General features: G+C 36.7%; 1 protein-coding gene across 1 annotated transcript in view; it reads left to right on the top strand.

The window, feature by feature from the left end:
• The window catches only part of scarf2 (scavenger receptor class F, member 2), a 42,455-nt gene that overhangs the window by 1,351 nt on the left and 16,264 nt on the right, over positions 1-24,840 (top strand). The window contains exons 2-9 of the mRNA XM_016251954.1: positions 5,597-5,655; positions 5,736-5,837; positions 8,232-8,751; positions 10,336-10,554; positions 11,241-11,369; positions 13,878-13,981; positions 17,703-17,817; positions 21,510-21,634. Coding sequence (XP_016107440.1) covers positions 5,597-5,655; positions 5,736-5,837; positions 8,232-8,751; positions 10,336-10,554; positions 11,241-11,369; positions 13,878-13,981; positions 17,703-17,817; positions 21,510-21,634 — 1,373 coding nt within the window. The remainder of the gene's footprint in view (positions 1-5,596; positions 5,656-5,735; positions 5,838-8,231; positions 8,752-10,335; positions 10,555-11,240; positions 11,370-13,877; positions 13,982-17,702; positions 17,818-21,509; positions 21,635-24,840) is intronic.

Below are 24,840 nucleotides of genomic sequence, written 5' to 3'. Positions count from 1 at the left end.
TATCTATGACCTACATTTCATTAAAGGGAGAGTTCATCCCAAAATGAAAATTCTGTCATCATTTGCTCACCCTCCAAACCTCTATGAGTTTCTTTCACCTGTTGAACACAAAAGAAGATTTTTTTTTTGAAGAAGAAGAATGTGAAATTAGTTGCTGGTATCCATTGGATTCATACTATGGAAATCAATGGCTACCAGTAACTATTTGGTTATCAACATTCTTCTGTTCAACAGGAGGAGGAAATTCATACAGGTTTGGAACAATATGAGGATGAGTAAATGACAACAAAACTTTAAGTTAACTTTAAGTCCCTTTAAGAATGGATGTATGGAGGCTCATCAGAATCTTGATCAATGTTGATGTCCAAATAAATCTATTAAATAACCAATCAAAACATTTACAAATTAAAATTGCACAGACCTTCACAATTTAGCGATTGACTATTTTAATGGCCAATGCAGAGCAGGATGGACGAGGGGGATTTATGTAACAGTTATCAGAGGCATTTCCACAGTGAATTTCAAACTGGGGGAATTTTTGAGCCTGTTCTCATGCATCAAAAAAATATGTTTACACCTTTTATAATTAAGGTTGACATTTATTTTTTTTCTCAATCAAACTTTCTGCAGATCATCTGCTTCAAACGACATAAAAGGAGTTATCAAAATGTCAAAGCTACTCTTTTCCTTCAAGTGAGCCAGGACTGAGAGTAGTGCAAAGAAATAATCGACATACGTCCGTACTACACACTACCTTTCAGAAGTTTGTGCTCATTTTTAAAAGTAGTCTCTTATGCTCACCAAGGGTGCGTCTATTTGATCAAAAATACAGTAAAAACAGTAATACTGTGAAGTATTTGTACAATTTACTGTTTAACTGTTTCTGTCTTAATATATTTTTAAATGTAATTTATTCATGTTATGTCAATGATGGATTTTCAGCATTATAAGTCCAGTCTTCAGTGTCACATGATCCTTCAGAAATCATTCTAATATGTGACCCTGGACCACAAAACCAGTCATAAGGGTCAATTTTTAGAAATTGAGATTTATGCATCATCTGAAAACTGAATAAATAAGCATTCCATTGATTGTATGGTTTGTTAGGATAGGACAATATTTGGCCAAGATACAACTATTTGAAAATCTGGAATCTGAGGGTTAAAAAAAAATCTAAATATTGAGAAAATCGCCTTTAAAGTTGACCAAATGAAGTTCTTAGCAATGCATATTACTAATCAAAAATTAAGGTTTGATATATTTACAGCAGGAAATTTACAAAATATCTTCATGGAACATGATCTTTACTTAATATCCTAATGATGTTTGGCATAAATGAAAAATCATTAATTTTGAATTAAAATTGCTAAAAAATATACCCCAGCGACTTAAGACTGGTTTTGTGGTCCATGGTCACATATGATGATTGGCTGCTCAAGAAACATGTCTTATTATTATCAATATTGAAAACAGTTGTGCTGCTGATTATTGTGTCGGAAACTGGCATTCAGGATTCTTTGATGAATGAAAAGTTCAAAAGGACAGCAGTTTTTTGAAAATTAGAAATATGCTGTGACATTATAAATAACTTTACTGTCACTTTTGATTCATTTAATTCATCTTTGCTGAATAAAAGTATTAGTTTAAAAAAAGTACTTACCCCAAACTTTTGAACTATACTTTTAATGGTAGAATTGCTGAAATTGAATGGGTATTTATTTAACACAATATTTACAATAATACTTTGAATTGAGCATGGTGAATCTGGTGATAATCTCTAAATGGTCAATGAATTGGCCTGGCCGACATACCAGTCTGTCACTTGCCCCAACATGTTCACTGTTAGGGGTGTGCGATATTAACATAAAATAATATCTCGATATTTTCTGGGATTTTATCGATAACGATAATTAGACGATATTTTGCTGAGTGTGTTATTGTGCTGGTATCTTAAGGACTGCCGTGGACAGCTGACTTGATATTCTTCATATTCTGTGCAGTGGTCAGTTCACACTGATAGAAATAAATCTTTTCCAATAAGTTTGAACTGATTTTTACATTTTATGGGCATTTTGACTTTTAAATAGCCATTTTTTTTCTCTCCTAAAAGTGTCCATTATCTATTGAATACTGATATTTGAAATTATTTAAATAATAAAAGATACTCTGAATGTGAAATTAAAACCGCCAGTAGGTGGCAGCAAGTCACTGTTAATAAGTGAGTCAATGCGATTGAACCGAATCATTTAAACGATTGATTCATTCAGGAACAAAACCGCGTCATGTTGCTCAGAGACGCAAAACAGCGCTGTGGTTTTGTTTGGAGTTATTTTTTGTTGTCGAAATAGCGCAAAAACAGGAAATACGGTGTCTAAAGCACAAGTCTCTTAATTAACTTCTTGTTTATTGAACTGTTGTAAAAAATCAATATCACATTTGTAATCATTGTAATTTTTGGAGAAAAAAACGGCACTCTTCGTGTGATTAACTTGGCTATTTGAAGTGGTATAAATATATACATTTTCTGCCCCCATGTTTTGAATTTGTGATCATTCTAAATGTATTGTGATAGACTGGATCATCAGCACTCTAGTCTAGACTTCACGTAATGTATGCATGCACTCTGTAGGGGTGCTTTGAAAGTTTTTTGCAAAATACTCGATAATGTGAAATCGCACATCGTTAAAACAACAATTACGATATTATCGCAGACGATATATATCGCACACCCCTAGTTCACTGTTCAAATAATCATTCGTAAATGACATCATGAGATGCATGATGATTTTAATTCAAAGCACTGGATGTTACTTAAAACAGCTGGAGTTAGATATACATGTACAGTGGGGAAAAAAAGTATTTAGTCAGCCACCAATTGACCTCTGTCATTGCCAACAAAGTGTATATAACAAAGTATTGAGATGAAATTTTGTTATTGACCAAATACTTGTTTTCCACCATAATTTGCAAATAAATTCTTTAAAAATCCTACAATGTGATTTTCTGGTTTTTTTTTCTCATTTTGTCTCTCATAGTTGAGGTATACCTATGATGAAAATTACAGGCCTCTCTCATCTTTTTAAGTGGGAGAACTTGCACAATTGGTGGCTGACTAAATACTTTTTTGCCCCACTGTATATAATATATTTCACCGGGCATTTTAGGGGAATTCTACTAACAGTGTTAAATGCTGAATAGTTTACCCGATTGTTTAAAAGTTTGTTTACTTTGTGATTACTGGCTCCAGATGGCTATCACTGTACTTGAGATCTGAATGGAAACCACCAGATACAATCTAGTGTGTATTCTCACAAACCGAGATTCTCACCAACCGCAGACGTTGACAGGAAGTTCATGTTCGTTTTACAAAATTGCTCAGAATTTCCACGCTGAACATTATTGTTGCTGAATCAGGTTTTGCCCCCCAGCTGTTGACTGATGCTCAATTTCCATTAGTTTAAGCTTTCATCCACAGTCATAGCTTCACGTTCTGGCTGTGGTGTGTATGTTGGGTTTGACACAGAGCAGAGAAGTAAGGGCTGTGGTGTAGATCATCTGGCTAAGACACGCACACAAAGGCTAAACAAACTCCGACTGAAGGCAGAGAGCGGCCCCCACGCTTCAGAGGAAGCCAAAGTGTGGACAAGGCTTCTCTGGGGTCACATGTGGAGGAATATGAGGGGCGGCATGTGTCTTATATCCAAGGAGCACTTAGAGAGTATTGCATTTTAAGGGGAAGCCACCTGAAGTAGAGATAGCGGGGATAATTTGAAAGGTTTAAAGAAAAGTAGGAAGATCATTTTGTTTTTCATGCATGGAATGTTAGAGAGTCTTTAAATGAAACTGCTCTTACACATGTTTTCCATTAAATCGCTTGATATACACTACAATTCAAAAGTATGTGGGGTTTTTGAAAATGTTTTTGAAAATGTATCTTACACTCACCAAGGCTGCATTTATTTGATCAAAAATGCTGTAAAAAATGTGAAATATTATTACAATTTAAAATTACTGTTTTCTATTTGAGTATATTTTAAAACATAATTTATTACTGTGATGAAAAGCTGAATTTTTAGCAGCCATTGCTTCAGTCTTTCAGAAATCATTCTAATATGCTGAGTTGCTGCTCAAGATTCATTATAATTATCAATGTTGAAAACAGTGTTTGATAAAAAAAAATAAAAAATAAAAACTGATACATTTTTTTAGGATTCTTTGATGAATAGAAAGTTCAAAAGAACAGCATTATTTGAAAAAAAACTTTTTTTGTAACATTATGCATTTCTTTACTGACACTTTTAATCAATTTAATGCTTTCCTTGCCAAATAGAAGCTTTAATTTCTTTAAAATAAAATAATAATAAAATTAAAATCTTACTGAGCCCAAACTTTTGAATGGTACATTATTGTACATAATACAATAGAAAAGTCCAAAAGAACAGCATTTGTTTGAAATAGACATCTTTTGATGCATCTTTGCTGAATAAAAGTATTAATTTCTTTAAAAAACAAAAAACTGACCCAAACCTTTAAATGGTATTATATTAGTCAACAAACATGTTGAAACCTTCAGATACATTGTGCTGTGGTGCTCATATGGGAGACATGGGTTCAATTCAGGCCCTAATTGTGTCCCGAACCCATTCCTCTTTCTTCCCCCCATCATTTTCTGTCAAAGAAAGGCATGCAAGTTGCTGCAGCAGGCCTGTTGTGAGATGCTTTGAATAAAAGATCCACCGCACACACATGCAAAATTCCGCCGGGATCATATGTGATGGATTAAGAGTAATTCATACAAAAAAAATGAAACTTCTGTCATCATTTACTCACGCTCATGTCGTTCCAAACCCATATGACTTACTTTCTTCTGTGGAACTCAAAGGAGATGCATAATGACTCATGCACTATATTTCAATTCTTCTGAAGCCGTAAGATAGCTTCATGTGAGGAAAGTGAACCAAATTTAAGTCATTAATCACTGAAAATGTATTCAGAATTGGTGCATGAAGAACTGCAAATGAGTGTTTTTTCTTATTTTTAAGTAAATAAATACAGACATTTTATATTTTGGATTTAAACAAGCTCAATTTAATATTCTGAAAAGCTGTTTCAAAGCTTTTTTACGCATCTATTAATATGAAGTCCAGACTGTTTATTGGACTAAATTACTGGCCTAATGAAATATATTTGCATTACTAATCAAATCAGGCCTTGTTTTGGATCCAGTCACTTATCTGACGATGCAACAAAGTCAGTGCTGCTGAGAGAGTGGAGAATGGAATGAATGCTTACGCTTGTGTTTGTGTGACTGGATGCGAGTCAGTATATGTTTGCTATCTGAAACATCTGCGCTTGTGAAGCTCAGGAGGAGCTACAGATGGCATCCAGACATTTGCAATATTCCTCAAGAGCCACATGCTTAAATCTCTCGCGGACAGATGAAACTTTGGTCAGGGCATTTGCAAAATATGCTGACGCAAATGTTTAATGATCAGCTGTCCTTTCAGATAGCAGTTTAATGCAATAAAGATTGAATATTCCTTAACTAATAAGCTAGTGCACTTACCTTGACCTTGATTTTGCATCTTATCATCAGGTCACCAGGGCTTATGTGTTGCAGCGGATGGGCGCAGCAAGGCGAAGAGTGTTTAAAACGTAAGTGTCATTTCCTGTATGTTAGATCACTTCCTGAGTGTCACTTGATTTGTATCTTGATTATGTCCTTCTCTCCTCAGCGCTCTGCGAAGGTAACTTCACTTGTAATGAGAACGAGGTGTGTGTCCGACCAAACGAATGCCGCTGTCGTCACGGATATTTTGGGGCAAGTTGTGACACAAGTGAGTTCAAGCTAATTTGAATCATTAAAAACTCATTTTTGCCTTCTACTCCACGTCAGTTAGCTTTAAAGTCATCTATATGCTAATATGCTCAAAAAAACAGTTTGCAAATATATGCATTTAAAATTTACACACTTTCATTTTTCAGGTAAGTGGCCTAAAACACTATATCCATATTTTTGTCCAATAAGTTGCTCTTAAGAATATGTCTTGCAATAGCAAATTATAATGTTGCAATGTTATGATCAAAACAAAAGGCTATTTATAAAAACAGTCAAATCCTTCATTATGTCCCTCTCCAAATTCTTCTTTTAAAGGCATGTACATCAACATAAGAAAACTGTGAGAGAAAAAATAAAACGCTGTTAACATTAGCAACTCAAAAATTGACCCAATTGATACTTTAAATATGTCTCTTTTCCTAAAGAAGAAATATCATAATCTTTCATAAAGTTCCTTCACTTCTAAAATGACTTTTCATTTCTAATGACAAAACCAATACCACGTGAATAGGGAAAAACACAAATTAATATTATTTATTTCAATTCACTCCCATTCAAATGTTTGGGGTCGGTAACGTTTTTTTCATGCAGGGATGCATTACGATTAAATTGATCAAAAGCGACAGTAAAGATATTTTATTTTAATGTTACAAAAGATTTCTATTTCAAATAAATGCTGTTCTTTTGAACTTTCTATTCATCAAAGAATCCTAAAAAAAAATGTATTACAATGCCCAAATATTAACCAGCACAAGCGTTTTCAACATTGATAACAATAAGAAACTTTTCTTCAGCAGCAAATCAGTATATTAGAATGATCTCTGAAGGATCATGTGACACTGGAGACTGGAGTAATGCTGAAAATTCAGCTTTTCATCACAGGAATAAATTACATTTAAAAATATATTAAAACGGAAAGCAGTTAATTTAAATATTATTTATTATTATTTATTATTTAAATATTATTACTGTTTTTAGTGTATTTTTGATCACATAAATGGTGAGCAGAAGAGACTTCTTTATAAAATGTTTAAAAATCATTACCAACCCCAAACTTTTACAAAAGATTTCTATTTCAAATAAATGCTGTTCTTTTGAACTTTCTATTCATCAAAGAATCCTAAAAAAAAATGTATTACAATGCCCAAATATTAACCAGCACAAGCGTTTTCAACATTGATAACAATAAGAAACTTTTCTTCAGCAGCAAATCAGTATATTAGAATGATCTCTGAAGGATCATGTGACACTGGAGACTGGAGTAATGCTGAAAATTCAGCTTTTCATCACAGGAATAAATTACATTTTAAAATATATTAAAACGGAAAGCAGTTAATTTAAATTGTAATATTATTACTGTTTTTACTGTATTTTTGATCACATAAATGGTGAGCAGAAGAGACTTCTTTATAAAATGTTTAAAAATCATTACCAACCCCAAACTTTTGAATGGTATTATATTATATACAGTATATATACACTTATAAGCAGCCTTTTAGGTAACACTTTCTATGAAGCCCATATTTATAATACATTATAAGAGTATTCTTAAGGCATTATAATGAAAGCATAATAATGTATTATAAAAAAAACTTAAGTTTTATCATCTCATGAGTAATCATGCATTATAATATTTACTTATTTGTGGTTATAGCTTTTAAGATTATGATGATTTATAATACACAATTAACACAATGCATCCACTTAACTTACAATGGATTATATTTCCCATAGTTATAATATATTATAAGTCTCATATCTTGCCATTGTTAACTTGTTACTTTACTTAAAGCAGACAAAGATCACTTATAAATAATAACAACAATAATAATAATAATAAAAATAATATTTTTTCTTAAAACAGCCATAAGATCAGATATCTGATCAGATGAATGTGTAATATGGCACATTTGATTTGAACTACATTTATTGTAATGTCAATAAGATACTCTATACAGATCTTAAATAAATTATGTCAAGATTTGAGACGTATAATCCATTATAAATTAAGTGGATTTAACATGGTGTTTATTGCGTGTTATAAATAATCATAATCATAAAAGTTGAGTTTTATAATCTATTATAATTGTTATGATTATTTATGAGATGAAACGTTTTTTTAATAATGCATTATGCATTCATTATAATGCCTTAAAAATACCCTTATAATGTGTTATAAAAATGAGCTTCATAGAAAGTGTTACCGAATTGTTTACAAAATAAACACTTTATGCTGTGGTGAAAGAACGTATTTAACTGACCAATTTGAGTTTTATAATCAACATAAAATATTGTCTAATATGCTTTCAGCTTCCCAGTTGCACAGTAAACATGTTTCTTTACATTTTAACACTGTAAACTACAACCTGTGCTTTTTTGTTGACTCCTCTAGAGTGTCCCGCTCAGTTCTGGGGTCCAGACTGCAAGGGCATGTGCACGTGTCATCCTAACGGTAAATGCGACGATGTGACCGGGAAGTGCACGTGCTACCCAAACCGCTGGGGTGAGAACTGCGAGAAGGCCTGCAACTGTCAGAAAGGGAAATGTGACCAGGAGACAGGCAAATGCACCTGCCATGCCAGTTACTGGGGGCCGCAGTGCAACAACAACTGCTACTGCAGCATCAACTCGGTGTGCGACCAGAACACGGGCCGATGCATCTGCAACCCCGGCTGGTTCGGCCGTAACTGTGGCACTCAGTGTGTGTGTAATAACTCGCCTTGTGAGCAGTTTTCGGGCCGATGTCAGTGCAGGGAGAGGCTCTGGGGTCAGCGCTGTGAACGGCACTGTCAGTGCACAAACGGGAAGTGTAACCCTGTGGATGGATCGTGTACCTGTAAACCCGGATACAGAGGAAAGCTATGCCGGGAGCCGTGTCCAGCTGGCTTCTATGGACAGAACTGCAGAAACAGGTGAGGAAAAAGTTATATACAGTACAAGAGTCCCTTATACTTAATATGGCTGCATTTATTTAATAAAAAAAACTGTAAAATGTAATATTGTGAAATATTATTACAATTTGAAATAACTATTTTCTATTTTGAAATATTTTATTAAATGTTATTTATTTTTATGATGCAAAGCTGGATTTTCAGCATCATTACTCCAGTCTTCAGTGTCACATGATCATTCAGAAATCATTCTAATATACTGATTTACTCTACAAAGAAACATTTTGTATTATTATCAATGTTGAAAAAAGTGTTGCTGCTTAATTTTTTTTTGTGGAAATTGTGATGTACTATCATACAAAAGGGGTAAGATAGATTTTATTTAATTTTTTAAAGTTAATTGTTTTCAGTAGGGCTGCATCAAATTGATCAAAAGTCACAGTACAGTATTTATAATATTAAAATATTTATATTTCAAACAAATGCTGTTGTTTTAAACTTTCTAGCATATATTCATCAAAGAATCCTGAAAATAAAATATTAAGAGTTACCACAAAATGCAGCAAAAACTCAATTGTGATAATATGAAGAACAATTATTCATAATTGAGCACCAATAATAAAAGCATCAAATCAGCATATTTCACTATATACTTTGCAAAACAGTTTAAAAAAAAATCTGTGTACAGAATATTGGTGTTCTGTTTAATTGTATTGCCACAACATCATTGAGAAAAAAAAAGTGTTTTTGTTAGTTTTGCAATACATTTACATTTAGTCATTTAGCAAATGAGGACAATAAAAGCAGTCAAAACTAACAAAAGAGCAACAATATATAAGTGCAAATGACAAGTCTCGGTTAGCCTAACGCAGTACACGTAGCAAGATATATATCGTTTCATGAAGATGGTTAAGGACTCAGCTGCTCGGATTGAGTTGGGCAGGTTATTCCACCAGGAGGGAACAGTTAATGTAAAAGTCAGTGAAAGTGATTTTGTGCCTCTTTGAGATGGCACAATAATGTGTCGTTCACTTGCAGAATGCAAGCTTCTAGAGGCACATAAATCTGAAGTAATTAATTTAGGTAAATGGGTGCAGAGCCAGTGGTGGTTTTGTAGGCAAACACTAATGCCTTGAATTTAATGCGAGCAGCTATTGGTAGCCAGTGCAAATTGATGAACAGAGGTGTGACATGCGTTCTAATCTTTTTAAAGATGAATCTTGCAGCGGCATTTTGGATTAATTGTAGAGACAATACAAATGTCTAAAAATTCTTCAATCAATATATCAAGATATTTTATGAATAATATATCAAAATTAAGTGAGTTAAAAAAAAATACTTCCAATGGGGTAAGAAAAATAATCTAGTTTTCCTTTTGAATCAAGTTACATTTTTTGACCTCGTTGGCAGATATTTGTTCTTGTTTTAAACACAAACTCACTTTGATTTGAAAAAAAAAAGACTTAATATCGTATGGTAGTTTTATTTGTACCTTGATTTAAGAATGTTTAGATATTCCTACTGGAGTAAGAAAACCATCTTTATTGTATTCTGGTTTTGACTGTACCTGAACCATCTGGTCTTTTCTTGTTTCTGTTGATCCAGGTGTGGCCACTGTAAAGGCCAGCAGCCCTGTAAGGTGACGGAGGGTCACTGTGAAACGTGTGAGAGCGGCTGGAATGGGACAAAATGTGATCAGCTGTGTGCAGAGGGTTACTTCGGAGAGAACTGTAAGGATCAGTGTCCGCCGTGCAAAGACGGTCATTACTGCAACCGCATCAACGGGAAGTGCTCCCACTGCAATCCCGGCTGGATTGGAGATCGGTACAGATTTTCAGCAACTGTAGCTAACCGTTACAAAGTTGAGAAGTGAGGGGGGAATTCACTAAAAAAAGAATTATGCTACTGACAGAGCTGTTTATTTACATACACTATCTGCATTTTCAGCATCATTACTCCAGTCTTTAGTGTCACATAATTTGCTGCTCAAGAAACATTTCTTATTATTATCAATGTTGAAAATAGTTTGAAATGTATTTGACACAGTTGTCTTTACTGTCACTTTTGATTAATTTAATCGCATCCTTGCTGAATAAAAGTATTAATAACACTTAAATAAAAAAATCATTTGAATGTAGTGTAAATATTAATAAATAAAATAAAAAAATAAATAAAATGTTAACAAGCAAATATTGCTGATTTTTATGAATGAAGCAGTCTATAATACTGATATTTTCAATTAAGAGTTATAATGGTGCTGTAAACCAGCTTGATTACACTAAATTGCACGTGATTAGTAAATAAAAAAGAGGTTTTTGCTATGAAATATCATTCCCAAAAGTGGAAGTGTACAAAGTTTTAGTGAATTCACCTCTGAAACTTTTATATGTTGCTCCTTAAGTATTTTTTTTTTTAGATTATTTTGATGAAAACTGAAATAGTCTTTGAACTGACCAATTGTATAACCTCTACCTCTTTCTCCTTGCATCTCTCTCTCTCTCTGTATTCAGCTGTGAGGTGCGCTGTCCTAACGGAACCTATGGAGAAAACTGTGAAAAAGACTGCAGCCATTGTTTTAACGGAGACTGCCATTTTGCCACAGGAGAGTGTCTCTGTGACCCTGGCTTCTATGGGACATAGTAAGTCACATCTGAGTCATGCACAAATGTAGGTCATCTTGATATCTAGGCCTGTTTTCATTGACCAATGAATCACAGAAAAACCCAAAGACTCATGCTAAATGGTTTAAAGAGCAAACCTTGCTAAATAGGACACCAAAAATGGTTAAATATGCATTGATTCTTTGTAAATCGAGACACTAAACATGTCCATCGCAGAAAGACATGGTGATACTCAGGGGAGTATCACATAAACACATAAGTGTATGTTTTGTGAGGAAAAGCATATATTTGCCCTTATAACAGAAGGAAAGCATTTTTGATACTCTGTTGGGTATAATTACGAGTGCTGTCAAACGATTAATCACGCATCCAAAATAAAAGTTTTTGTTTGTATAATATATGTATGTGTACTGTGTTTATTGATTATGTATTTATAAATACACACACATACAGTATATATTTTGAAAATATTTACATGTATATACATTTATATATTTACATTATTATATTTCATATTTTTCTTAAATATATACATGCATGTGTTTGTATTTATATATACATTATAAATATACACAGTACACACTCATATATTATGTAAACAAAAACTTAGTATATATTTTGAAAATATTTACATGTATATACATTTATATATTTACATTATTATATTTCATATTTTTCTTAAATATATACATGCATGTGTTTGTATTTATATATACATTATAAATATACACAGTACACACTCATATATTATGTAAACAAAAACTTTTATTTTGGATGCTATTAATCACGATTAATCATTTGACAGCACTAATAATTACAGTTGCAAGACTTATTAATATTGATTAATGAGTCTGAATCACTTAAATGTTCAGATTTCACTTAAACTTTGTACAGAAGATAATTTCAGTATTACATAATTTTTATTTTATTTCTGTTTTTTGGGGGGTTGGTTTTAAACTTTTTATTTTTATTTAAAAATATTCCTGTAATGGCAAATCTGAATTTTCAAGTCACATGATCCTTTAGAAATCATTCTAAAATGCTGATTTGCTGCTTAAGAAACATTCATTACTTATTATCAATGTTGTAATGTAATATTTTTGTGGAAACCTTGATAGGTTTTTTTTCAGGACTGTTTGATGAATAGAAAGTTAAAAAACAGCATTTATTTCAAATAGACATTTTTATAGATTCAGATTTCTATTTATTTCTTAATACATTTAAAAAAATGATCAATTTTGATACTTTTGATCAAATTAGTATTAAGTACATTTAAATAAAAATCCTACTGATCTCAAACTTTTGAAAAATGAAATAAACAAACACAAATTGTTAGAATATTCAGCCTTCAAATCTAAAATGGCTAGTGATGACATCCTTGTAATTTCTGCATTCTGAACTGCAAATTGTTCCTTCAGTAACTTTTATTTCACTTGATCAAACCTATCTTTAACCTATTGTCACGGGACGAGCAAACGACAGACACTGTGGGTATGGCATCAGGCCTCGGAAAGGCTTTTATTTACAAGATAAAACAGTGTCCAGAAAAGGGAATAAAGTGTCCAAAATAAAACAGGGGATCTGGTGTCCTCGTCGTGTTGCGGGCTTCGTGCAGGCAAGGGCAGTGATCAGGAAGGAAGTGTCCAGGTAAGGGCCGGAGTCCGGCAGCCGCACGCGATCCCCTCTCCAGTCAGGGCGCGAGGGGCGGCAGCTTCTTCCAACGGCTACATCCTTCTCGCCTTGGCCCACGGCGCTTGAAGGGACTAGACGGCCCGGCATCCTGGCCCGACAGCCGTGTAACGGGTGCGGTTCTTGTCCGGACCGTGGGTCCGGTAGCTCACGACTCTGGCGGCACGGGAGTCCCTCTATGCACACTTCCTGGACCCACGAGGACACCAGCGTGCATGCACGGGGAAGAGACCGGTCTCCCGAGGAGAGGCGCGCTCAGAATTTAAACAGTGGCGGTGATGAGGCTCCATTCGGTTCAGGTGTGCCCCATCACACGCCGCCAGCCCTAGCTATTTCAACGCCCCTCCTCTCTCACGCACCCACTCCCGTCGGGAGCCTGGCAAAGGGCGGCGATTAAGGGACGGGGTGATGCTGATAATTAGGGGGAGGCAGCCGACTCGTCACACTATCTGTCAAGTGAAACCAGTCACTAAACATTAAAGACTATTGGAAATTATTCTAATACGGACCACACAATGCACATGAATCATATCACACCTTTATCTTCGGTTGATGAAACATCACTTGATCGAAGATCTGAAAGACAAGATCAGAGAACACATTAAAACAGAATTCATTTTTACTTCTTTTATTTAAATGAGAAAATCTGTTCTTGTTTCATTCCTTGCAAATGCTAAATTCCTCTTCCCTGTTCATGCATTTCCAATATCAACATAATTGCCTGGAACTACCTTGTTCCATTTTCACTGGAAACTCCTGTTGCTATGTACACAGTGCTTATACTGATTCTTTTCATCACTGTTTTGTATGTGCTCTTTGTATTTCTCTTCATTTTAGCTGCAACCTGACCTGTGAGTTTGGTCAGTTCGGAGTGAACTGTGCCCAGACCTGTCCCTGTCATGACAAGAACTGCAACCCAGTGTCAGGGGCCTGCAACCTATGTAAGAAACCCGTCCTACCTCTCTTTGGGAAAAGCAAATGTAACTTCTTGAGCTTTCTGTTATTTCATTTGCTATGGAGACTCAGCAGAACTCCTATAGTGTTGAGACATACTTGTGGGGTCCAACATCAGTCACATTTTCCATTACGTAAAGGGGAGGGGGGAAATAGCTGCCCAGTTGACGCCAAGGTCAACTCAAGATTCAACCATTTGACTCACGGATTTGTGAGGACATCGGTTACTAAAAGTGGAACGAGACGATTTTAAATACAGCAAATGCAGCATGACATCACGTCATGATCATTATACGCAATATGCATTGTATTACAGCCACCTTGATTTTTCCAGGCTAAACAGTTTTCGTCAATGGTGCGCAAAAAAGGATAAGGAAAGGAGAAGTTCCAAACAGGACGGGGAAAAAATACCATTAAAGTCTTTCAAAAAATCATTTTCTTAACCATTAATGTTGTTTTGCTTTCCATTAAAGCATCCAAACATCCTTAAAATAAATAATTCTTTACAAGGCGGCTTGTTTTCAGAGAATATATTTAAATGAATAATGAAATGTATTTTTGGCACTTAAAACCTTTATATATAATGCATTTAAGTATAAGGTATTCATAATGTACATTGTATTGCATTATATCTTTTCATAAATAATTGTAACCAAAGGTAAAATGTATTATAATATTTGAAGGTTTGTTTGTCACGTTTGAATGCAATCTTTCTAAAGATATAGCAATGAATAGAGTCTTATAATGTTAAATTACAATTATTCATGAGATCATATAATACATTATAAGGTGCATTACAAGGAATAAAACTTTTTTTTTGATAATACATTATATATAAAGGCTTTAAGTAAAGTGTTTCCATATTTTTCTTACCCTATTGACAAGTAATTGTTGTCGTGTTAAGCAAAAGTTTTGTTAGGTTTATGCTTAAAACAATACTAAATATTTGCCAATGGGGTAAGAAAAATACAAGATATATTCTCTGAAAACAAGTCTGTTTATCTTATTTTATCAGTGTTAATATATTTTAACAAAAACACGCTGTTTTCCAAAACATCTGAATAATCAAGGAAAATAGCATTTTCATAACCTAATAAAAACGTTCACAGAACATAAAATCGGTAGCTAGGATGCTGATAAAAAAACATATGTATTTTTGCCAATACATATGATTTGTGTGCTTTATGCAAAGTCGTCAAATCCATTTGATTGCTTTGCGTGAGACCCCAAATTCAAGTCATTACTCACTACTCTTCATTTGAGAAGTGAATTTATAAAGTTAATTAACTTTATTGCACCATAATCTTCAATATTACTGGATTAAGGTCATTCCTGGATTAAGGAATGAGGTAAAAAATCATTTGTTTTCCTTCAAAAATCTATGAGAAAGTTGCTGTGCAGGCAAATAAAAACACAGTTGCTATTGGTAACATGCCTGCATAGTCCTCACTATGTAGGTCACTGCCATAGACAGCAGCAGTTTTAACATGGCGGCCCTGATGGTGTTTCCAGAGTGGAGTTTTACGGCTGTGTTTTTTGGCTCTTTTCCTGCCTGCTCGTCGAGTTAGTGAGAGACGAGGTTGTTTCACACAGCTGAGAGAAATACTACAGGAAGAGAGCGAGAGAGAGAGAGAGAGAGAGAGAGAGAGAGAGACAGTAATGAGAAAAGGTGTGGGTCAGCAGAGGTTTCACAGGGACCTGAGTGAAAGCAGTAATGATGTCATTGTGGCCGACCTCAATGAGGCCTTCCTTGAATGCAGCTGTGCTTTCATGGGCCCATACCCCACACTACACCCGGACTGAGCTCCACGCTTGTGACAGAATCTAGAGCACAAATCAGAGAGTCAAATAAGTTGTCATCAGTTATTATGCTTTAACTGTTTTCAGTTGGCTTTCGAGTAGCAAATGTTTGCACAAGAAATATTATGAAAGGAATATTTGGGTTCAGCTGAAAATAATATTTCTGTTTACTCAAAAATGAACTTTTGCTGAAAATGAAGTCACCCTCAGGCCATCCAAAATGTAGATAAGTTTGTTTCTTCACTGGAAAGAAATTTAGCATTACATGAATTGCACACCAGTGGATCATCTGCCAATCAATGGGTGCCGTCAGAATGAGAGTCCAAACAGCTGATAAAAACATCACAATAATCCACATGACTCCAAGTCCATCAATTAACGTCTTGTGAAATTAAAAGCTGCATGTTTGTAAGAAACAAATCCATCAAGACGTTTTTTTAACTTTAAGCCTGTATCCATAATATTGTTTTCTTCAGTGAAAAAGTCATCTCGTCTGAATCAGGAGAGAATTATGCACAGATCAAGCACCGTTTACAAGTGAAAACAGTTCTAAACAAATATGTCGGTGGATTGTGATGTGTGAGGACAACACGAGATGGACTTTTTCTTGGAGGAAGCGTTATTATGGACTCGCATTTTGGCCAAAAGCGATGATTTAAAGTTAAAAAGCCTTAATCATAGATTCGTTTCTTACCAGCACACAGCTTTTCACTTCAAATGATGTTAATTGATGGACTGGAGTGGTGTGGATTACTTGTGGATTATTGTGATGTTTTTATCAGCTGTTTGAACTCTCATTCTGACGGCACCCATTCACTGCAGAGGATCCATTGGTGAGCAAGTGATGTGATGGTAAATTTCTCCAAACCTGTTCTGATGAAAAAGCAAACTTTTTCAAATCTTGGATGACCTGTTGTTGAATACATTTATTGCATTTTCTTTTTCATTTTTGGGTGAAGTATTCCTTTAAAATTGTTCCAAAAGTACAATTGGCACACAGATATAAAATGCATTTTAAATAAACAAACGCCTCTGATAAACTGTGTTACGTACATAGTTTATGGCCTGCTGGATGGGTCTGGATCTGGGTTTACTTTAAGTTTCACTTTTGGACTTTGAAGTTGCTTAAATATAAAGATTACACATGTTGGATGCACCATATTTTTTGTCTGGATTATCCAAGGCCAGTAATTATTTCACTATGTATTATTGGGCTAATAACTGGCCTTGGACAATCCAGACAAAAAATACAGTGAGTCCAACAGCTGAAATTCTTCATTCTCACCAGTGCCAAATTAAGCATCCCAACATTGTCTTTGTTTATGAACGCAAGAGCCAAATGGCCACACTTTATGCTCCAGTGATAATGCCTGTTGGCAACAGATGCAAACAAGCCACTGGCAGAAGTCCTGCATATCACAGGACACAACTGCTAGCTCTTAAACTCCTGAACTGGTGTGGTAATTGCAAGGACATTTTGGTTCATTTCTGTACAACGTTCTTTAGTAGGCAAAATTCAAGGAAATGTAAAAGCTGTTTAATGTGAAACAACGTTTGCAATGATGCAACATGAAATTATTCTTAGTATCGATTAGAACATATCTGAAATTATTATACGGCTCTTTGGTTATTTATACGGATTCTGATTGGTCAGTTGTGCCATTGTGTAGTCATCAGTATCACTATCTTAAAAAGACTAAAAGGGTTTATTTCTCTTTAAAAATCCATAAGATTTGTCGCGTAGGCAAAAGAAACTGCTTTTTGCATTAACATTTGTACAGCCATGTTTTCACTGAACGGCCTCCATCTCTCCTGAAAAAGGCTGTGTTAAATGAAACAACTGAATACACATGTGAGTTTTGTGGTAAATTGCAAACTTTACTCAACTTCTGTCTCACTTTCTCTCAGATCCTAATCAGCGGATGGGAGTAATAGCTGCGGGAACGCTGGTGACATTCCTGCTGGTGGTTCTTCTCTCTCTGCTGTGCTGCTGCTTCCTCTGTAGCAACAAAGACAACCGCAAGTAAGTTTCTCAATCCAGTTCTTACAAAGTCCCAACCTTCTGAATTAAAAGCTAAAGGTTGGAATAATTTCTCCAATTACAGTTTAATACACAAAGACAACTATTAGATGGTCATTTAGATTTTAGGAAGAGTTTAAACATAAGGCCTCTTTCATTAAACTTTCACAAATATGTGACCCTGGCAGTGTTGGGGGTAATGCATTACAAGTAACGCGAGTTACGTAATCAGATTACTTTTTTTCAAGTAACTAGTAAAGTAACGCATTACTTTTTAATTTACAAGAAAATATCTGAGTTACTTTTTCAAATAAGTAACTCAAGTTACTTTTTTTTCTCATTTATTGATTGAAAGCTCTCCTGTCCCCATGCTGAGAGAAATCAGAAGATGTTACTTTAGTTCCAGAATAAATGTGAACATGCTTTAATTCATCGCACTCACAAAAAAAAAACAGATTTCGTTTTCCTCAAAATTAATAAAAACAGTTAAAAGCAACCCGGAATATGATGCAAAGCTGCAATAATTAAATATGTTAAATAATACAAATATCCTTTATGTATTTAATCCCATTTTATTAACCAATTTGCTGCTGACCTTAATTGAAAATACAATTTGCTATTCTATTTGAAAATTGTCCGGAATATCGTTCCATAGCTTTTGGTGTGAAAAGGCTTTTATATTTGCCAAAAATAGAACTTTTTATATTAAAAGCAAACAAGCAAGCCCTGCCCAGATTTAAAAAGTAACGCAAAAGTAATGTAACGCATTGCTTTCAATAAAAAGTAACTAAGTAACGTAATTAGTTACTTGTTTAGGAAGTAACGCAATATTGTAATGCATTACTTTTAAAAGTAACTTTCCCCAACACTGGACCCTGGACCCCAAAACCAGTCTTAAGTCGCTGGGGTATATTTTGTAGCAATAGCCAAAAATACAACCTGATCTCATAAAAATACATACCTCTTTGCACTTTTTGTGCAACACTGTCTTTACGTACCTTACTGCACGTTTCACCGCAGTTTCAAAGAGAAATGTCCACTAAAGTGGCGCTAAAACACTGGTTCAATTCGTGAACCCTAGCACGTTTTTATTACGTTAAAATAGGTGCGTATTGCTGTGTTTTTATTATGTTGCTTCTGGTACGTATTGCGGTGGTTCAGAATTCAAATATCCGGGGACTGTCGCTAAAAGTTAATGCTCTATCATGTTGGAAATATGCCCTACACCAAACCCAACCCTAAACCTACCCGATAGTGTTAACACATGCAAAACTGATATAAAAACACATTTGTTGATGCAACCGTGCCAATTGAACTTCCTTATATGCAGATTTGAACTGCTTTGTCGAGCCGTGGTTACACGGGATTCGAACCGGAGCTCCTCGCCTCTCAAGTACATCTCCGTACTCCGTGAGCTACCGAAACAAACCTTCCGCCTATGAAAACCCATAGATATGAAGCTGGATATGTGCGATGCTAACGTTCAAAAGCATCAGTTTTCAAATCTCCCAGCATATTAATATTGTTTTGAAGTCATAACATGATATTCTTTAAGTAACTGTGTGAAAATTATGCTTTATTAATCAAAACTCTCAAAATTTGTGTGAAAAGGAATAAAAGGTGTTTTACTGCCTCTAGTGTTCATTTATTTTAGAAAAAGTGAAATGTACTTATTGGTACGTATTTCGCGACTCGCTAAAAAGTGCCATGAGACCAAGTAGCAAAAATACATTGTATGGCTCAAAATTATAGATTTTTCTTTTATGCCAAAAATCATTAGGATATTAAGTAAAGATCATGTTCCATGAAGATATTTTGTAAATGTCTTACTGTAAATATATTAAAACTTAATTTTTGATTAGTAATATGCATTGCTAACAACTTCATTTGGACAACTTTAAAGGCGATTGTCTCAATATTTTGATTTTTTTTTTTTGCACCCTCAGATTCCAGATTTTCAAATAGTTGTATCTCGGCCAAATATTGTCCTATCCTAACAAACCATACATCAATGGAAAGCTTCTTTATTCAGCTTTCAGATGTATAAATGACTGTATAAATGAATTTTGTGGTCCAGGGTCACATATAAGTAATTGGCATTTAAACTGGACTTTCACAACTCCTCCGGATTCACAGATGCTTTGTAAACCTCAGATTTGATAGGTGAACGTGTATGTTAATGAATTCCAATCATTTGTAAATAGGACACTTTCATTATTTGAGTGGTTTGATGTCAAAATTGGGCTAAACCAGTAGCGTGAGTTTGAGGCAGTACTACTTGCAGAACTTATATGCTACACTTTATAATTTAAGAAAATTCAAAGCACGTAGAGTATTTAGAGTGTCAGATATATCCCTTTACTAATTAAATAATCAGAAATACTAGTTTAAACTCAAATGCATTTCTGTTCAAAAGTTTAGGTCTTATGCTCACCACTACTGCATAAGATATTTTCTATTGTAATATATTACAAAATGTAATTTATAATTATATTTTTTTATTTAGTGGCGGAAACGGGCTTCCATACTTCAGTCACATGATCCTTCAGGAATCATTCTAATATGCTGATTTCGTATTATCAAAGTTTAAATAATTGTAGTGCGGCTTAATATTTTTGTGGATTGATAGGTGAACGTGTATGTTAATGAATTCCAATCATTTGTAAATAGGACACTTTCATTATTTGAGTGGTTTGATGTCAAAATTGGGCTAAACCAGTAGCGTGAGTTTGAGGCAGTACTACTTGCAGAACTTATATGCTACACTTTATAATTTAAGAAAATTCAAAGCACGTAGAGTATTTAGAGTGTCAGATATATCCCTTTACTAATTAAATAATCAGAAATACTAGTTTAAACTCAAATGCATTTCTGTTCAAAAGTTTAGGTCTTATGCTCACCACTACTGCATAAGATATTTTCTATTGTAATATATTACAAAATGTAATTTATTCCTGTGATGCAAAGCTGAATTTTCAGCATCATCACTCCACTCTTCAGTCACATGATCCTTCAGGAATCATTCTAATATGCTGATTTCGTATTATCAAAGTTTAAATAATTGTTGTGCGGCTTAATATTTTTGTGGAAACCGTGATACATTTTTTTTTTGTCACGCTTCTTCAATGATTCTTTGAAGTTTTGTCATAATTAATATAACAGCTTTAAACAATTAATCTGGAGTGGTTCTGCTCACACTGTACAAACTATGTGTGAATGTAACCGTATTTCATGATGTAAAACGGCCATATTCTGCATCGACGGTGTGAACGTGTCCTTTGTGTCTCCCTCAAACTCACTCTGCTCTTACACCCCTGGCAAAAATCATCTTTTAACAAAGCCTGTCATCAGAATTGTTCACAGTTCGCTGAAGTGAAAGCCTCCTCTGTTCTCCGTGGTCAGTCAGGAAAACTCAAGACTCTCGTGTTCTAGAAATCACACTCGGCTGTTTTCTTAAACTTTCCACCTTTTCTAAATGGCTGGAAAACTACAGAACGTAAAGACCAACTGAGCCTAGATTTCCTCAGTTTGCCCGTGAGGCAAATGTATCCATCTATTCCTTTTTAATTTGAACATCATATCTACAATCTCGATGCCGTTCATGCTAGAAGGCTATTGATCTACACTAACACACATCTACAATATGCATTTCTAATCAGTGTAATGTTGGTCTAACGTCACCCTTCCTCTTTCAGCCCTGACCAGGAAAACTCCACCAACAGCAAGAAGGCCAAAATAATCCTTTGCGGCGGATTCAGTCGAATCAGCACCAAACTCCCCAGAATCCCTCTGAGGAGACAAAAACTACCCAAAGTTGTTGGTATGTCTTCATTTTCCATCATCTGAAATTACATATGGTTTAGGTCAGTGTGTCATGAGTAAACAGATCCATGCAACAGATGAAAGAAGCACTTAATATGATGTGCCTGATGTTTAGTCTTCAATGGTTTAACAAAAACAGAATATTTAGCAAGTATACATACTTTTCATATTAGAGCATTATTTTGATGCAAATCTCCCTCAGCCTAAACAGACAGTGACATTTTTATATATTAGCAAAATAAACAATGTTCATAAGTGAAAAGGGCACCACGAGCATATAAAAGTTGACTGACTTAAAGTAAATTTTTATCAAACCAATTATGAAAAAAGCCTAATATTTTTCATATTTTTATTGTTCCAAATAAAATAACTATGTGGAGAAAAACTTCTCAGGTTACGTATGTAACCCTGGTTCCTCGAGGGAATGAGACGCTGCGTCAGAAAACACTAGGGGAACGCCTTCTGTGACCACGCTCTGAATAACATGTGAAATCAGTCCAATAGCTGAGCGGGACGCTATGGAATAGCATCCTGATCCACCACTTAGCCTAAGCTTCTCTGGCCGGAGGCCTCGGCCTCAGCAGACCGCAGAGGAAACGTGTAAGAAGAGGGTGTCTTCTTGTCCGCAGTGGCCGCCACGAAGCCCTCTAGGGTGGAGTGGGTCAACCCTGCGGATAAACAGGCCTGCAGGAACTCCAGAACTGTACCAATCGGGCAGTTAGCTGGGTCGGGCTGGCGGTCTCCGCAGAAATACAGTTTCCTCATAGAGGGAGCTCTGGATGGATGATAATCTCAACAACCTCAGTTGAGAGACTGGAAGTTATGAGTTGTGCCTCCTCAGAGGCCACACCCACAGCTTCCACAGCTCCGGGCGGGGGCGTGCCCTCCACCTGTGAGAGGAGATCTCTCCTGACGGGAATCTCCCATAGAGCGCCGTCGAGGAGAGAAATCAGGCCTGAGACCGAACTCGGTCCGGCCAGAACGGGGATACTAACAATAGACAGGCCCCGTCCTGGCGCACTCTCTCCAGAACTCCCGGGAGCAGAAAAATCGGAGGAAAGGCATACAGACGAAGCCTCGGCCACGTCTGTACCATGGCATCCAGCCCCAGTGGAGCTGGATGAGTCAGAGAGAACCAGAGGGGACAGTGTGATATCATATGAGTCGCAACAGGTCCACCTGAGCCTGGCCAAACACTCTCCATATCTGCTTCACCACCTCGGGGTGAAGCATCCATACCCCGGGCCTCAGCCCCTGCCTCGACAGGATGTCTGCACCCATAATGAGATGCACAGGAATTTGAACTGCTCTCAGCGAGAGGAGTTTGCCCTGGGACCACACAAGTATCTGGTGCGCCAGCTTGTACAAGGGGCGTGAACGCAGAACTCCCTGGTGGTTGATGTAAGAGACCACCACTGTGTTGTCGGTGCGCACCAACACATGGTGACCTCTTAGGTCTGGTAGAAAGTGTTTCAGAACTCGAAACATGGCCAGCATCTCCAGACAATTGAATGCCACATCAGATGGCGACCACTCCACAGATCGCGGGTAGGGTGGCCACTCATGACGCACCCCAACCAGTGAGGGATGCATCCGTCGCTAGCATACGCGGCGACAAGGATCAGACTGAGCTAATATCAACCAATCGTCGATGTGGTTGAGTCGTGAAAGTGTGGAGTGAGAGTGCAGTATTAGTAGGCTTTTGCCCCCAAAAGCAAACCTCAGGAACTTCCTATGATGAGGAAGGATGGAGATATGTGCATCTTTTAGATTGATCGTGACACATCAGTCCTCGGAATTGGTCTGAGACACTACCTGTTTGAGTGCGAGTGTGCCGAACTTCAGTCGCATGACTGAGCGGTTCAATAGGAGCAGATCTAAAATAGGACGCAACCCCCCATCCTTCTTCAGAACAATGAAGTACCGGCTGTAGAACCCGGAGTCGGTCTCGTGCGGAGGGACCACCTCGATGGCCTTCTTCTTTAAGAGAGTAACTACTTCTTGTTCTAATACCAGAGCCTGCTCGGGACCCACTAGAGTGTGGGGCCCCGTTGAATAGAGGCGGATGAGAACCGAACTGGATTCTGTAGCATCTTTCTACAGTACGCAGGACCCATTGAGACACATTTGGCAGTAGCGTCCACGCTGCTAAATAATCTACTAAGGGAATCAGTCTCTCGAGACTGATCTCTGGTGTGCCCAGAACGGCTAGTTCGGTGCCCTGAAGCGGCACACTGACAGGGGACGGCCGAACTAGCTGCTCATGATAGCGAGGTAGCGAGCATCTTAGTATCGTAGTCAGACAAATACTTCATTTTATTTCTCAGAATTAAATGCAATCAAACAACCAGATGAGTAAATACGGTCTAGTGTAGTAAGATTCACATCAAAAACCTAAATGTAATATATTCGCTGCGCGTGCGCCATTCAGTCACACGAACAACATCAATCTCCTCAGAGAAAGAGGGCCGCAGCACTCACACAGAGTGGGAAGAACCGCAGCGCGGGCTTCCAAGCCCCGAGAACGAGCTCTAGATCTAGCGAACACGGGTGGAGATAGGAAGAGCCGTCTCCAACCCATCTGCTAGATCATGAGCGATCTCCGCGTTCTTAGTCGCCGCCGTGCCTCAGCAGCAGCGGGACCGCAATCGTAAGATCACAGGCACGGACACACTCCTCGGAGCATGCCCGGCGAGAGCGGCGTGCTTAACAGTGGAAAAAACACAATCCGCCCCCCGAGAGCCGACTGCGCGAGCTCCGCTCCCTATTAATGCTGCTCATTATATTATCAGGCATAATATGCTAGTGTAACTGATGTTTGTGCAACTGGCGAGCTCTTTGACGCCCTCCGTATCAATCTCCTCGGAGAAAGACAGGCGGAGCGTCGCACCCTCTCCCCGGTGGGAAGGACCGCAGCGCGGGCTTCTGAAACCCCGGGAGCGGGCGCTGGATCTGGTGATTAGGAAGCAGATCCATACGCGAAACCCACGAGCACAGCCGCCGCTCCACCTCGGCGAAAGCGGGGCTGGCACCGCGAGGAACGCTAGTGAAGGCTCCCTCCTCAAAGAGACCCCTCTGAGAGCGAAGCAAGGCAGTAACAACTATGCTTCGCTCCCAAGCAAACCACGCACAGGCTGTGTGTATCCCCACTCGTGATATAACGTTTTCTTTGGGCAGGGAGGAACACACAACCTACAACGTGGC

The sequence above is a fragment of the Sinocyclocheilus grahami genome, unplaced genomic scaffold, assembly GCF_001515645.1.
Source record: "Sinocyclocheilus grahami isolate Dianchi unplaced genomic scaffold, SAMN03320097.WGS_v1.1 scaffold1078.1, whole genome shotgun sequence".
Lineage (NCBI taxonomy): Eukaryota > Metazoa > Chordata > Actinopteri > Cypriniformes > Cyprinidae > Sinocyclocheilus > Sinocyclocheilus grahami.
The sequence above is the reverse complement of the archived record's forward strand: the minus strand, read 5'-3'. Positions and strand labels throughout refer to the sequence as shown.